Here is a 12,004-nt window from a genome sequence, read left to right as displayed (position 1 = left end):
GGTGTTCCCATACGTGGTGACGTCACCGCAGCATCGAAGTGACCTATGAAAGGGAACGCAGATGTGGATAAGTCCGCGCACGCACTTTTTTTTTTTTTTTGTCAATCAAAACTAAAGTGTCAATCAAAAAGCCTTAAAGTAGGTGAGAAACCCCATCTTCATCACTGCTGTAAATTGTCAATTTCACAAGACATTAGCTTTACCAAATATAGTGCACTGAATTTCACACTCTTAACTGGAGAATGTGATGGGTTTGCACATAAGCAGCGTGAAATGCGCAGAAAGTAAAGGGAGACACCTGTTGCGGTGTTTGACATGCGTTATCTGCATAAATATGCAGTTAGCATAATATTTTAATCAAAATCAAAGAAGTGAAATTTCCACGCCGGAGTCAAATTAATTGTGTTGTCAGATTCGATTTTAACCCTGGCACAGAATCCAGCCTTCAGTAATACAGCGAGATCTTCAGCGCTCTGCCCCCTAGCGGCCGCCTGCGGGGGAAGCTCAATAAATCTATCGTGTTCAGCTTCTGAAATGTTTAATATACTGTGCGCACAATTTCAACCTTTAAAGGTTTCGACGGGCTTTTTTTTCACAGGCACATCTGTTCAGTTGTGGCGTTAGAGTGATTCTCATCAAGGCTTTAATGCTGCAGAATGCTACTAAACAACACAAAAGAACATCCAGGTAACGGCAACGGCGATGTTATCAGATAATACCTTATACAGTCTATGATAATAACATGGCACACTTATACACCACCTTTCAAAAGTTTCAAAAGGGATTAAGATTTTTATTTATTTATTATTTTTTGGAAATAAATTAATACTTTTAATCAGTAAGGATGCATTAAATTTATCAAAAGTGACAGAAAGTACACTTACATTACAAAATATTTATATTTTAACATTTTTTATTTTTATTTTAATATAAAGTATATTAAATGATCTTAGAAGTTCATTTTAACATGTCTCTTGGCATTATCTTAAAAGATAAAGGCACAATAAAATATAAATTCTGAATAAATGTTGAAAAAGACAGATATGCTATTCAAAATGAAGACAAAAAATCCTATATATAGAAAAAGATTGCTTCGACATTGCCATATCACATTACTCTGATGATTCTGGTGAAAGAATGTTGTTGCAATCAAATATGTCAATATATTTTTTTATTTACAAAACGGATTATTTTCACATATATGTTAAAAATGTCAGTATCTAAAATCGAAACACCATAAAAAAATCCATTAAAAAACAGCAAGTCTATTTCTTTTCTTAAAATGCAGTCCTCAGCATCTTCCTCATGTAGGATGCTCAGCAGACACAGATGTTCACTGCTTGCAGAGCCTCTACAGCCCAGCTAGGGTACTGCTCCCTGGACGAGAACATCCTCTTCATGAACGCTTTCACAAACGCAGGAAACCTCTGCTCTATGATGCTCTGACGCACTGACCGCATGAGGGCGAGCTGAGGAATGATACGGCGAGGACAGGAGAAGATGAAGTGACAACAACAACACTATACACTGTATTCAAACACATAGTTGATAATTACCTGGTAAGAGATGTTATGGATGGTGACGTGATGCATGGCTGCGGTGTCACTCTTAAACAGAGCGTGAAGGTAAGCCCGACTGTGTCTGTCATTGTCAAAACAAAGAAAAAAGAATTACGATCATCTTTTGGTTTAGAAATCAAGATGAGATAAGGTACGTTTTTGAATCGAGATCCCCTGTTGGGTGAGCAAATGGCAACATATGACTTTTTTTGGGAGTGAATTATTCTTTTAAGCACAGCAGGCAGCTGAACATCAGCATACTGAACCATCAGCTCAGCCAGTTAAACTCCAGACAGATGTACCTCCTGCAGGTGGGACACTGGCAGTCAGGATCAATCGGCTGAAAGTCTTTAGCATACTGCTTCTGTTTGAGCTGCAGAGATCCCCAGGGAACTAAAGCCGAGCCAAATCTCTGAAACAATCACAGCCTCATTAAAAATGGCAAAATACAGGATTACAAAAAGCATCACTGGTTTTATCCAAGTTTTTATGCAAAAACTCTTGTAGGTTTATCCTGACAGGCATAAGCAGGGCTAATTTCAGGGTTACATAACAGCACATAATAAAAAAAAATAAAAAAAGTATTTTAAATTGTAATAATTTTTTCACAGTAATAGTTTACTGTATTTTGATCTAATAAATGCAGCCTTGATGAGCATCGAAATCTCACAGACCCAAACCTTTAAATGGTAGCATTTATTACTGAGCTCTAACAGAAAGGGACGTTAACAGAAATCCATCACTTACTGCTGTTCGAGTCGGGAAAACACAGTCAAACATATCACAGCCCAAGGCAACGCAGACCACCAGGTCTAGTGCGTAGCTAAAACACATTAAAGAGACAATCACCAGCCACTACAGTTACAAATAATGAAAAAATCGAATGATATTAAATGAAAGCAGAGGAAGTGGGGCTTTACCCGACTCCCATGAGGTAGCGGGGCTTTTCTCTCGGCAGGTGGTCTGTGCTCAGAGTCACCATCTTCCAGAAGTCATCCTTTTCCTCTCCCCCACTCAAGCCTCCAATGGCGAAGCCCGGCACATCACGCTTTGTCATTTCTAAATAAAGAAACGGAAGAGAAGTGTAAATGTGTTTAATGCTTCTGAACGGTAGCTTATGTTAATTGAATTTGAATAGGCCTTTGTAATGTGTAGTTATACTAATGCATCATAACAGACACACTTTTGATGTCCAGTCACTCAGCGCTTACCATCTAAACAGGCCTTGCGCAGTTTGGCATCAAGCCCCCCTTGAATAATGGCAAACATGTTCTGTCGATCTGGATTCTTATTGGCTGCGATGCAGCGGTCTAGCCAGCGCACAGAGCGGTGCATGGCCTCCTCCACCCGCGGCCCTTTCACCGTACTGCTCACCACGTCATCCAGCTGCATCATGATGTCTGAACCTGCACACGTTGCCATGAGTCACAGAGATTCAATATGAATTTAATGAATGTTCTGGTGAAGAGATGATGATCAGTAACATCATTCATACCCAGGCTGTTCTGTATGGCGATGGACTGCTCAGGAGTGAGCAGGATTTCCTTTCCATCATAAGGGGAACGGAACGTGACACCCTCCTCCGTCACCTCCGACAGCTCCACTAGAGACACCATCTGAAACCACTGTCCTATTAAAACAAACACCGGCGAAACACAGAAATTGTGGACTTTGATGAGCAAGACAAAATCATTCACTCATAAAAGTAATCAGAAGTGGTTTAAACCTGCCGATTATTCCCTTGAAATGTAATTGCGATTATTAATCACGATTATCACAGTTTACATTGAATGATGTTTAAACCATTGTTTGCTGAAAACACTCCAACTTAAAAACTTTCAGTGCTTTTTTAAAGTAAACTCCAAACGTCAAATATACATCTGATTTTTTTCTTCTTTACATTATAATAAAAGTACAAATATGAATGGTATTATAATGTTATACTTAAACAAATGGAAAAACCCTAACATGTTGGAAGAAAAAACATATCTTAAGCATGCAGAATAACACGAGTGGACTCAATTAACGATTACGTAATTGTGGCATCTATAATCTTAATCACGATTAGAAAGTCAAACGGACTGATGTTTCATGTTGGCTTGATTATATTCTCAACAAAAGGAGACTCTAATCATTTGCATAACTTTTCAAGTCTGCTCAACTAACACAACGCATTAGAATAACGTGAACAAAACAAATCTCGTACTAGTTCTTCTGGTGTTTGGGAATAGTTTGAAAATAATATTAATAATCACCGTTAAGAGATTTCTATTCCACTTCATAAATCCGTGTAATCCATTGGCTTTCTCTATTAACTCAGGACCCTGTCAGAACACATACAATAACAGTTAAACAAGTTTAAAATATAAAGTGCATTTATTGTGATGAAGCACTCTGACTATTTCTTCTCACATACCGGCCTCATGCCCAGATGATACGTGTTTCCTAGACAGATCTGACAGTCCAGATCTTCCAGCTGGTCTACAGTGATGCCTTTCAGGGTACCCTGCGTGCCCACGGGCATGAACACCGGGGTGCTGACAGCGCAGTGCGGGAGAGTAAGGGTGCAGGCTCTCGCTTTACTCACGGGACACTCCGCCACGATACGAAGAGCGAGAGGAGCAGCAGAGAATACAGCCTTTACTGAGGCCATACTGCCTTCATACTCCTGTGTGCTGCCGGGTATGGGCGCAGCCATTTTGAATAGCGATGTCCGATTCACTTGTGATCGTTCATTTGAGTCGGATCTTTTTAATGAACAGGATGAACTTGTACAAAACCACCCAGGACTGCGTCTTCCAAAATCATCATAGCATCGCCTTCGTAGATCGTAGATCCGTTGCCACCAGTGGCCTCTAAGATAAACTTTATCTCAAGATGCCTTTGATAAACACAGCCCTGAACAATTCACAAATGGGTCTGAATCGGTTCTCGAGTCTCCGACTCATTGAACAGTAAATAATTTCTTTCATAAACGCGTTTATTCAAATTATAGATCTGAATGTCTCAGACATTTGTATTTGAAATTGTTAGTTTGTTTTATAAGCTGAATCGTTGCTGCCATAATTGACTTAATTAATAAAAAAATTTAAATACGTTATAAACAGCATAAGTTATAACACAGTACTTTATTATATACGTTTTAGAAAATAAAGGACCAAGTTATTTAGTAAAATAATAACTGAATGGTTGTTTCCGACTCATTTCCGCGAATCGGTTCTTTCCAACACATCGTTCTAAGTGTTTGAAAGAACCGATTCGCGGAAATGAGTCGGACTTCCCGTCACAAGCAATACTCAAGAGTCTCAAGATCAGTGTGTCTGCATTGTAAACAGGTGTAATGTTACATGATGGCGTGAATTCTGCTTAAATATTACTTTCTTCTACTAGTCGATATGCATTATAACACACTGGAGAACCCAAACAATGTCTATGTTCCAATACGTAGAAAATATGATAGAAATCTGTAAAATTTTAATAGGTTTAATTTATTCGTGGTGTTATCTTGCAGTAATTAAATATGCATAATTTATTAAAATTAGAAGTGTTGTTTTTATTTTATATATTCTACGTTGTCTCTACTTCCCAAGTCTTTTTATTGAAACTAAATTGACAAGTGGGCCGTCAAATAGCACTCCTCGGTCACTAGAGGCAGAGACGAAAATCGAACCAATCGAAAGACAGTACACACCAGGAAGCGTTCTGTCGGACCAATCGGATTTCACGACATCGGTTGACAGGAGGCGGGACTCGCGTCACCGGTGGAGGTCGGATGTCGCCTGACCGGATGATAACGAGAAGTTTTGTTTTGTGAGTTTACGTATGATTGATCCTCAGATCAGCACACGGATCTTAATGAATGCGCCGTAATACGGGTCCCCTGGCTGTCAGCGAGTATTTTGTGAGTTATTTGTCTTTGACAGACTGATCTGGAAGTGTTTGAAGAGTGGAAATCGAGCACTTGAAAGTAACCTGAGCGCCTTGCTGCCGCGAGCCCGTTCCTGCGCCCTGAGAGACGGTCAGAAACATGGGCAACCGGGGGATGGAGGATTTGATCCCCCTGATCAATAAACTCCAAGATGCTTTCAGTTCCATTGGCCAAAGTTGTAACTTGGATCTGCCACAGATAGCCGTAGTTGGAGGACAGAGCGCCGGAAAAAGCTCCGTGCTGGAAAATTTCGTCGGCAGGTTGGTTACTATGTTACTCATTTCAGTTCGAACGCCTGCAGAAAGCCCAGCTCGCTATATTTATGCTTCTCTAACTTAATAAGAAGTGAAACGTCTCATTTGTTACGTCCCAGCTGCGTTTTTGTACTCGCTGCTCAATTGATTGACTCCGTTAGGTTGTCATTCACAAACGGGAGTTACGCAGTTGACGTAAGCGGCCGCTCGCCGTCATTCATTGAAATGAAATGGGTGTAAGTGAGAAAGGAACGTAAAATGGGGAAGTTGGCGGCACAGTGCACTGCAAACAGACAGACAGATGAAGTTATAGTCCTAGTGTCCTTGTGAGTTGTATCATGTCATATAGGGGAATCAAAACCTCTGTTCTTTTGCTTTGCTCAAGCCGTTTAAGTCATTTCCTCGTTCAAAAAGCTAATTAAAGTATCCTGCTTCACTGACACTTCACTGGACGTTGACGACATGCTTTTTGTGTTACATGTCCTTATAAAAGCCCTTTTGCAATTGTTTCGTGTGGTAAAAGCATTGTAGTTTAATATATAATGTGAAGGATTGCTAAATTCGTGTATCTTGATATTTGCATGATAACGTTACTTCAGCAGGCATCGAGGAACACCGTGCCATGGTAACTGCCTAAAAAAAAGTCTCACGGTATTTATTTGTTTGTTCACTTTATAATTTTTTTTTTTTTATAGATGATTTTTTTGTGAGAATTAAGCAGATTTGCTCCCAAGTTATAATTACCAAAACATCAGAATGTTTACATTTGAAAATATTCAAATTAGATACTAATTTCTTTATATTATTATTATTATTTATAAAAAAAAAAAAATTGTCCATTAATTTAAAAATAATTTTGAGGCAGTGCAATCACACATTTTTCCATTTGAATAAAATATAAACATTAATTTCAAATTTGCAGTAATGGGAAATATTATTATTAAAACTACTGCTACTGCTACTACTACTACTACTAATAATCTAAAACATTGAAGTCATAAAAATAGCCCGCATATATTATTACTATAATGCATCATGGTAATGTTTACTTTTGAAGATTATTAAATTATATTTACATTATTGTAATACACTTCAATTTTTTTGACTTAAATTATTTGTAGTCAGTAGAATCACGTATAAATATATTGCAATTTTAAAGTCACCATTTAATCAAAATGTATAATTCTTATTTTTATATGTAATATTTTAGCATTAATTATAAATTATATATCTGTGCACTTAAAAAAAAAATGATGTGCCCTCATAATCTTTAATCAGATCACATTTCAGATCACTTCTTAGTACTGCGTAAAGGCACTTATCTTCTGAAAATAAGTTGAATGAAGTATTATGTATACAGGTGTGAGTGAATTCCCCCGTCCTGCTCCACTTGACCTTGGGTGTGTTTTGCAGTATTCATAGGTCAGTGCCACACCTGTGTTAGACAGCAGACTCCAGCACTGATAGGACTCCCATGAAACCCTCCTGAATCTGTCCTGTTCAGTCTCTTCTGGGAGAGGAAGACATAGTTGGACAGAAGATGTTTGTTTCTGTCAATTTTCCTGCATCTTCCTGCATTCATTTCCTCCCCAATCTTCTTTATGCGACTGCTCTGTCTCCGGTCCAGCTTGAATAAATTTTTTCTTGATGTTTACCAGGGGAAGAAAAATGAATCTGAGTAATTGGCTGAAATGTAGTTTTCATTTTCCAGGATGTTCATCTGATCTTATGAAAGCATCTATCTGTTTTCATCATCAATGAAGCTGATTAGTCACGAAAGACTGATACGCTGGCCTGTATCTGTTTTAATATCCTCCTGTTTGATAGCCTGTTTGATACTGATAGCCTTGTTTGATGAGTTACTTATATTGGTGAATTTTGGGATAATTTCATTTCAGAAATTGCAGTGCAGTCAAAAATGCAGTAATTAGTAAATGCTGTCAAGCTTTTTGGGTCCATTGATTAGCTGAGTACAGAACGCATGATAAAAGCAGGTTTTGCCTAATATTCTTGCAACATAAGCTGCAGTTTTTAACTTTTTTTTGTAATATGTTTTTTGTAGTATACATTTTGGAAACTTTTATATTAATTAATAACACTTTGTGTTTTATTACCTTGAAATTAAATTACAGAAAATGGCTGAGGTAGTGACAGGAAATTTGAAAACTTTCTCTCATCTAACCAATTAGTGGTCAACCGATATATCGCCGCAGCCGATAAGTCTTTATGTGTGGCCGATGTTTTTTCAAAACTAATCATAACACCATATCGTGCGTTATGCTTCCTTTTTAAAAAAAAAAGCCATTCAGATAGGAAGCCAGCACCTGACTGTCAGTAAAATGACCAATCGTCATTCACTTTCTAACGCGATATTACATTGTGTTACATACAATAACAGTCTGGTGTGCAGCAAAGTCTTATTCAAATGTGCCGCAGTCCAGCGGCAGCTCCGGTGGGAGACACAGATGTGACATAAATGAATAAAAAAAAAAAATGAAACCGTGTTTACCTCACAAATTCTCAAAAGTCTCGTTCTTCCTCAGATATGCACGTTGTTCTCGGGAAGACACAGTTTTTCGGTGTACTCAAAAGCCGGCGCACTCCAAAATAAAAGCTGGGTCAACACAAGAACTCTATATATTAATAATATGTTTGAAAATCTTTGTATATTTATTCAGGTATTACGGCTGTAGTTGATTGCTCATAATTTGCATAATATCACATGTAGTATACCTTTTCATATGTTATTTATTTATTTTTTGCTATTGGAGAAATTGAAACACAAAAAGTATATATGTTGTTTCCGTTCACCACTGTAGAAGTTTACAGGAAGGGGAAAGTTTAGGGGAAGTCGTGGCCTAGTGGTTAGAGAGTTTGACTCCTAACCCTAAGGTTGTGGGTTCGAGTCTCGGGATGGCAATACAACTACTTGGGTGCCCTTGAGCCACTGCTTAAATGGCTGCCCTATGCTCTGGGTGTGTGTTCACTGTGTGTGTGCACTTAGGATGGGTTAAATGCAGAGCATGAATTCCGATTATATGTCACCATACTTGGCTGTATGTCACGTCACTTTACCATTTAAAAAGGGTTGATGGGATGATTAACTGCACCACCAGAGATCTGTAAACATGCACACAAAAAAAAAAATATATATCAGACCGCATTTTTTTGCAGTGAGAGGCTTCTTTTAAATTTGTTTTAGTTAAAACAATGTTTTGTGCGCTGTTTACGCACTTCAGGCACCTCGTGTTTTTGTAGGAGCGCTCTGAGTTAGAGCAACCTATGTGTTCCACTCCCTCCCGCTCCCACAACCTATGTGTTCCACCCCGCCCGCTCCCGCAACCTATGTGTTCCACTCCCGCCCGCTCCCACAACCTATGTGTTCCACCCCGCCCGCTCCCGCAACCTATGTGTTCCACTCCCTCCCGCTCCCACAACCTATGTGTTCCACTCCCTCCCGCTCCCACAACCTATGTGTTCCACTCCTGCCCGCTCCCACAACCTATGTGTTCCACTCCCACCCTCCCCCCGCTCCCGCAACCTATGTGTTCCACCCCGCCCGCTCCCTCAACCTATGTGTTCCACTCCCGTCCCCTCCCGCAACCTATGTGTTCCACTCCCGTCCCCTCCCGCAACCTATGTGTTCCACTCCCGCCGGCTCCCGCAACCTTTGTGTTCCGCTCCCGCAACCTATGTGTTCCACTCCCGCCGGCTCCCGCAACCTTTGTGTTCCGCTCCCGCAACCTATGTGTTCCACTCCCGCCGACTCCCGCAACATTTGTGTTCCGCTCCCGCCCGCTCCCGCAACCTTTGTGTTCCGCTCCCGCCCCGCAACCTATGTGTTCCACTCCACCCCGCAACTTATGTGTTCCGCTCCCGCAATGAAGGAAAAGTATATTGCTGACTGACTGCGGTCCCAGACTTGTGCGTCTTTCTTCCAAGATCCACCCATACACACTGAATGCCCTCTCTGATAGCGCACTAGATGCGGGAATGCTCAAAATAAATCGTGTTTAATTTTGAGAGGATGGGAAATCGCTTTTTCCCATTTTTTTCAGAGACAAATGAGAATTGTTTCCAGATGTCTGACTTGCCTTGCTTTCCTTTTGTCAAGTAAACAGCAGCTTTAATTTTCTTCTCAACTTCTTGTGTTGACTGCATTTCTACTACAACTCACCGTTCCCAGCGGATCTCCTGCGAAAAGTTCTCTCCTGCGATATTTGTGTTGAGCACAAACCCAATATAGCCCTCTACTCTGAGTGCCTGAAGTTGAAAAAAAAAAATCAGCTTTGATTTTTTTTTTTTTTTTCATTGTCCAATCAAATGAATGGAGAGAATGGAACACCCTTCTGCTGTGTTGGTGATTTAAGTTTAAAGCTGCTTGGAACGTCCGGAGACTGCAGAGATGGAGGTTGTGGTGGCTGTTGCAGGTTACCTGCTGCCTAGCTACATAACAAAATGCACTGTACTGCTCTTTTCTAAATAAAAAAAAAAGTAAATCAAAAAAAGTTTGTGTGGTGTGCCTCTCATTTTCAAACCTGAAAAAATGCATTCTTTCTGATTGGGAACTTAAAGGTTCACCCAGATAGCAAAATTATGTAATTAATAACTTACCCTCATGTTGTTCCAAACCCGTAAGACCTTCGTTTATCTTTGGAACACAGTTTAAGATATTTTAGATTTAGTCAGAGAGCTCTCAGTCCCTCCATTGAAACTGTGTACACGGTCTACTGTCCACGTCCAGAAAGGTAAGAAAAACATCATCAAAGTAATCCATGTGACATCAGAGGGTCAGTTAGAATTTTTTGAAGCATCGAAAATACATTTTGGTCCAAAAATAGAAAAAAGGACGACTTTATTCAGCATTGTCTTCTCTTCCATGTCTGTTGTGTGAGAGAGTTCAAAACAAAGCAGTCTGGATATCCGGTTCGCAAACGAATAGTTTTAAACTGTTCGCATCTCTAATACACATTAATCCACAAATAACTTAAGCTGTTAACTTTTTTAATGTGGCTGACACTGCCTCTGAGTTCAAACAAACCAATATCCCGGAGTAATTAATGTACTCAAACAGTACACTGATTGAACTGCTGTGAAGAGAGAACTGAAGATGAACACCGAACCGAGCCAGATAACGAACAAAAGACTGACTTGTTCACGAGTCAAGAATCGGTTGCATCGGTTTTCGGATCACCAGTAGTTCTTTCGGACAGTTCGATTCAATAAACCGGTTGAAGAAAACGGTTCACTGGTTCTTTTGCGCTCGACGTAATGGCGTCATTTGCGATGATTGCAAGCCTTCGGTTTACCCACGCTCATAACACTAGCACAGAATCAGTTCAGAATCATGCATGCATTACTCCGGGATATTGGTTTGTTTGAACTCAGAGGGAGTGTCAGCCACTTTAAAAAAGCTAACAGTTTAAGTCATTTGTGGATTAATGCGTATTAGAGATGCGAACCGTTTAAAACGATTCAGTTCGATTTGGTGAACTGAATGATTCGTTCGCGAACCGGATATCACAAACTGCTTTGTTTTGAACTCTCTCACACAACAGACACGGAAGAGAAGACAATGCTGAATAAAGTCGTCGTTTTTGCTATTTTTGGACCAAAATGTATTTTCAAATGCTTCAAAAAGTTCTAACTGACCCTCTGATGTCACATGGACTACTTTGATGATGTTTTTTCTTTCTTTTCTGGACATGGACAGTATACCGTTCACACAGCTTCAATGGAGGGACTGAGAGCTCTCGGACTAAATCTAATTAATAATTTTTTGCTATCTGGGTGAACTAACCCTTTAAAGGGACTGTAAGTAGGAATTACTCCCATCTAGTGGTGAAATTGTATTTTGCATTCAAACTAATTTTGCTCTCCAGCGCCTCACTTTTTCAAATGCGCCTTGCATCTACGGTAGGGGATATGTACCAAAAAGCTTTGACAGGATGTCTTCTAATAGCACTTCGTTTTGGCGACGATGTTTTCTTTTCCTGTGGCGCAGCATATGTATGGTCCATAATAAGAATGCAATCCAGACTTTTAAACTTGCCGGTGCAGTTTCAAGCGCCTCTCACTGCTCTGCACCTGCGTTTCTGGCTCTGACCGAAAACGCGTTGGCTTAGTACTTTTTGTCCCTCTCTGCTATTATAGTTTTGCAATATGGTGGAACTACATGGAAGCCTCCGTCGACCTACCCGTCCCATGTATATAAAGATAATAAATTCTTCACTTACGAGGATTAGTTTAAACATTGGAATAGG

General features: G+C 39.8%; 2 protein-coding genes across 12 annotated transcripts in view; one reads left to right on the top strand and one right to left on the bottom strand.

Moving 5' to 3' along the window:
* Positions 1-1,156: 1,156 nt before the first annotated feature.
* Positions 1,157-4,469, bottom strand: qtrt1 (queuine tRNA-ribosyltransferase 1). 2 transcript variants are annotated; one of them, XM_059557361.1, is made up of 9 exons: positions 3,976-4,469; positions 3,815-3,883; positions 3,055-3,175; positions 2,771-2,914; positions 2,480-2,618; positions 2,307-2,382; positions 1,862-1,971; positions 1,557-1,641; positions 1,157-1,469 (listed from the first exon to the last, which is right to left on the bottom strand). In XM_059557361.1, the coding sequence occupies exons 1-9, from the start codon at positions 4,255-4,257 to the stop codon at positions 1,317-1,319; spliced, it is 1,179 nt and encodes a 392-aa protein (XP_059413344.1). In that variant the 5' UTR covers positions 4,258-4,469; the 3' UTR covers positions 1,157-1,316. The 2 variants fall into 2 exon arrangements, with proteins under 2 accessions (XP_059413344.1, XP_059413342.1); XM_059557359.1 differs by having other exon boundaries at positions 2,771-2,965; positions 3,976-4,466.
* A 794-nt stretch (positions 4,470-5,263) lies between these two features.
* The window catches only part of dnm2a (dynamin 2a), a 50,111-nt gene continuing 43,370 nt past the window's right edge, over positions 5,264-12,004 (top strand). For 9 of the 10 annotated variants that reach the window (XM_059558792.1, XM_059558796.1, XM_059558794.1 and 6 more), the window contains exon 1: positions 5,333-5,747. In XM_059558792.1, the coding sequence (XP_059414775.1) occupies positions 5,587-5,747 (161 nt within the window). In that variant the 5' untranslated portion in view covers positions 5,333-5,586. Of the gene's footprint in view, positions 5,748-12,004 lie in introns of all 10 variants that reach the window. The other variant, XM_059558787.1, reaches the window with a different exon arrangement.

Source organism: Carassius carassius, chromosome 9, assembly GCF_963082965.1.
Source record: "Carassius carassius chromosome 9, fCarCar2.1, whole genome shotgun sequence".
Classification (NCBI taxonomy): domain Eukaryota; kingdom Metazoa; phylum Chordata; class Actinopteri; order Cypriniformes; family Cyprinidae; genus Carassius; species Carassius carassius.
This window is presented reverse-complemented; position numbering and strand designations above follow the sequence as displayed.

Coding starts and splice junctions, on each gene's coding strand:
- qtrt1 (XM_059557359.1), bottom strand. CDS start 4,257: ATGGCTGCGCCCATACCCGGCAGCACACAGGAGTATGAAGGCAGTATG. Junction 3,884..3,975: donor ATCATCTGGGCATGAGGCCG/GTATGTGAGAAG, acceptor GTGTTCTGACAG/GGTCCTGAGTTAATAGAGAA. Junction 2,619..2,770: donor GCGCAAGGCCTGTTTAGATG/GTAAGCGCTGAG, acceptor TTCTTTATTTAG/AAATGACAAAGCGTGATGTG.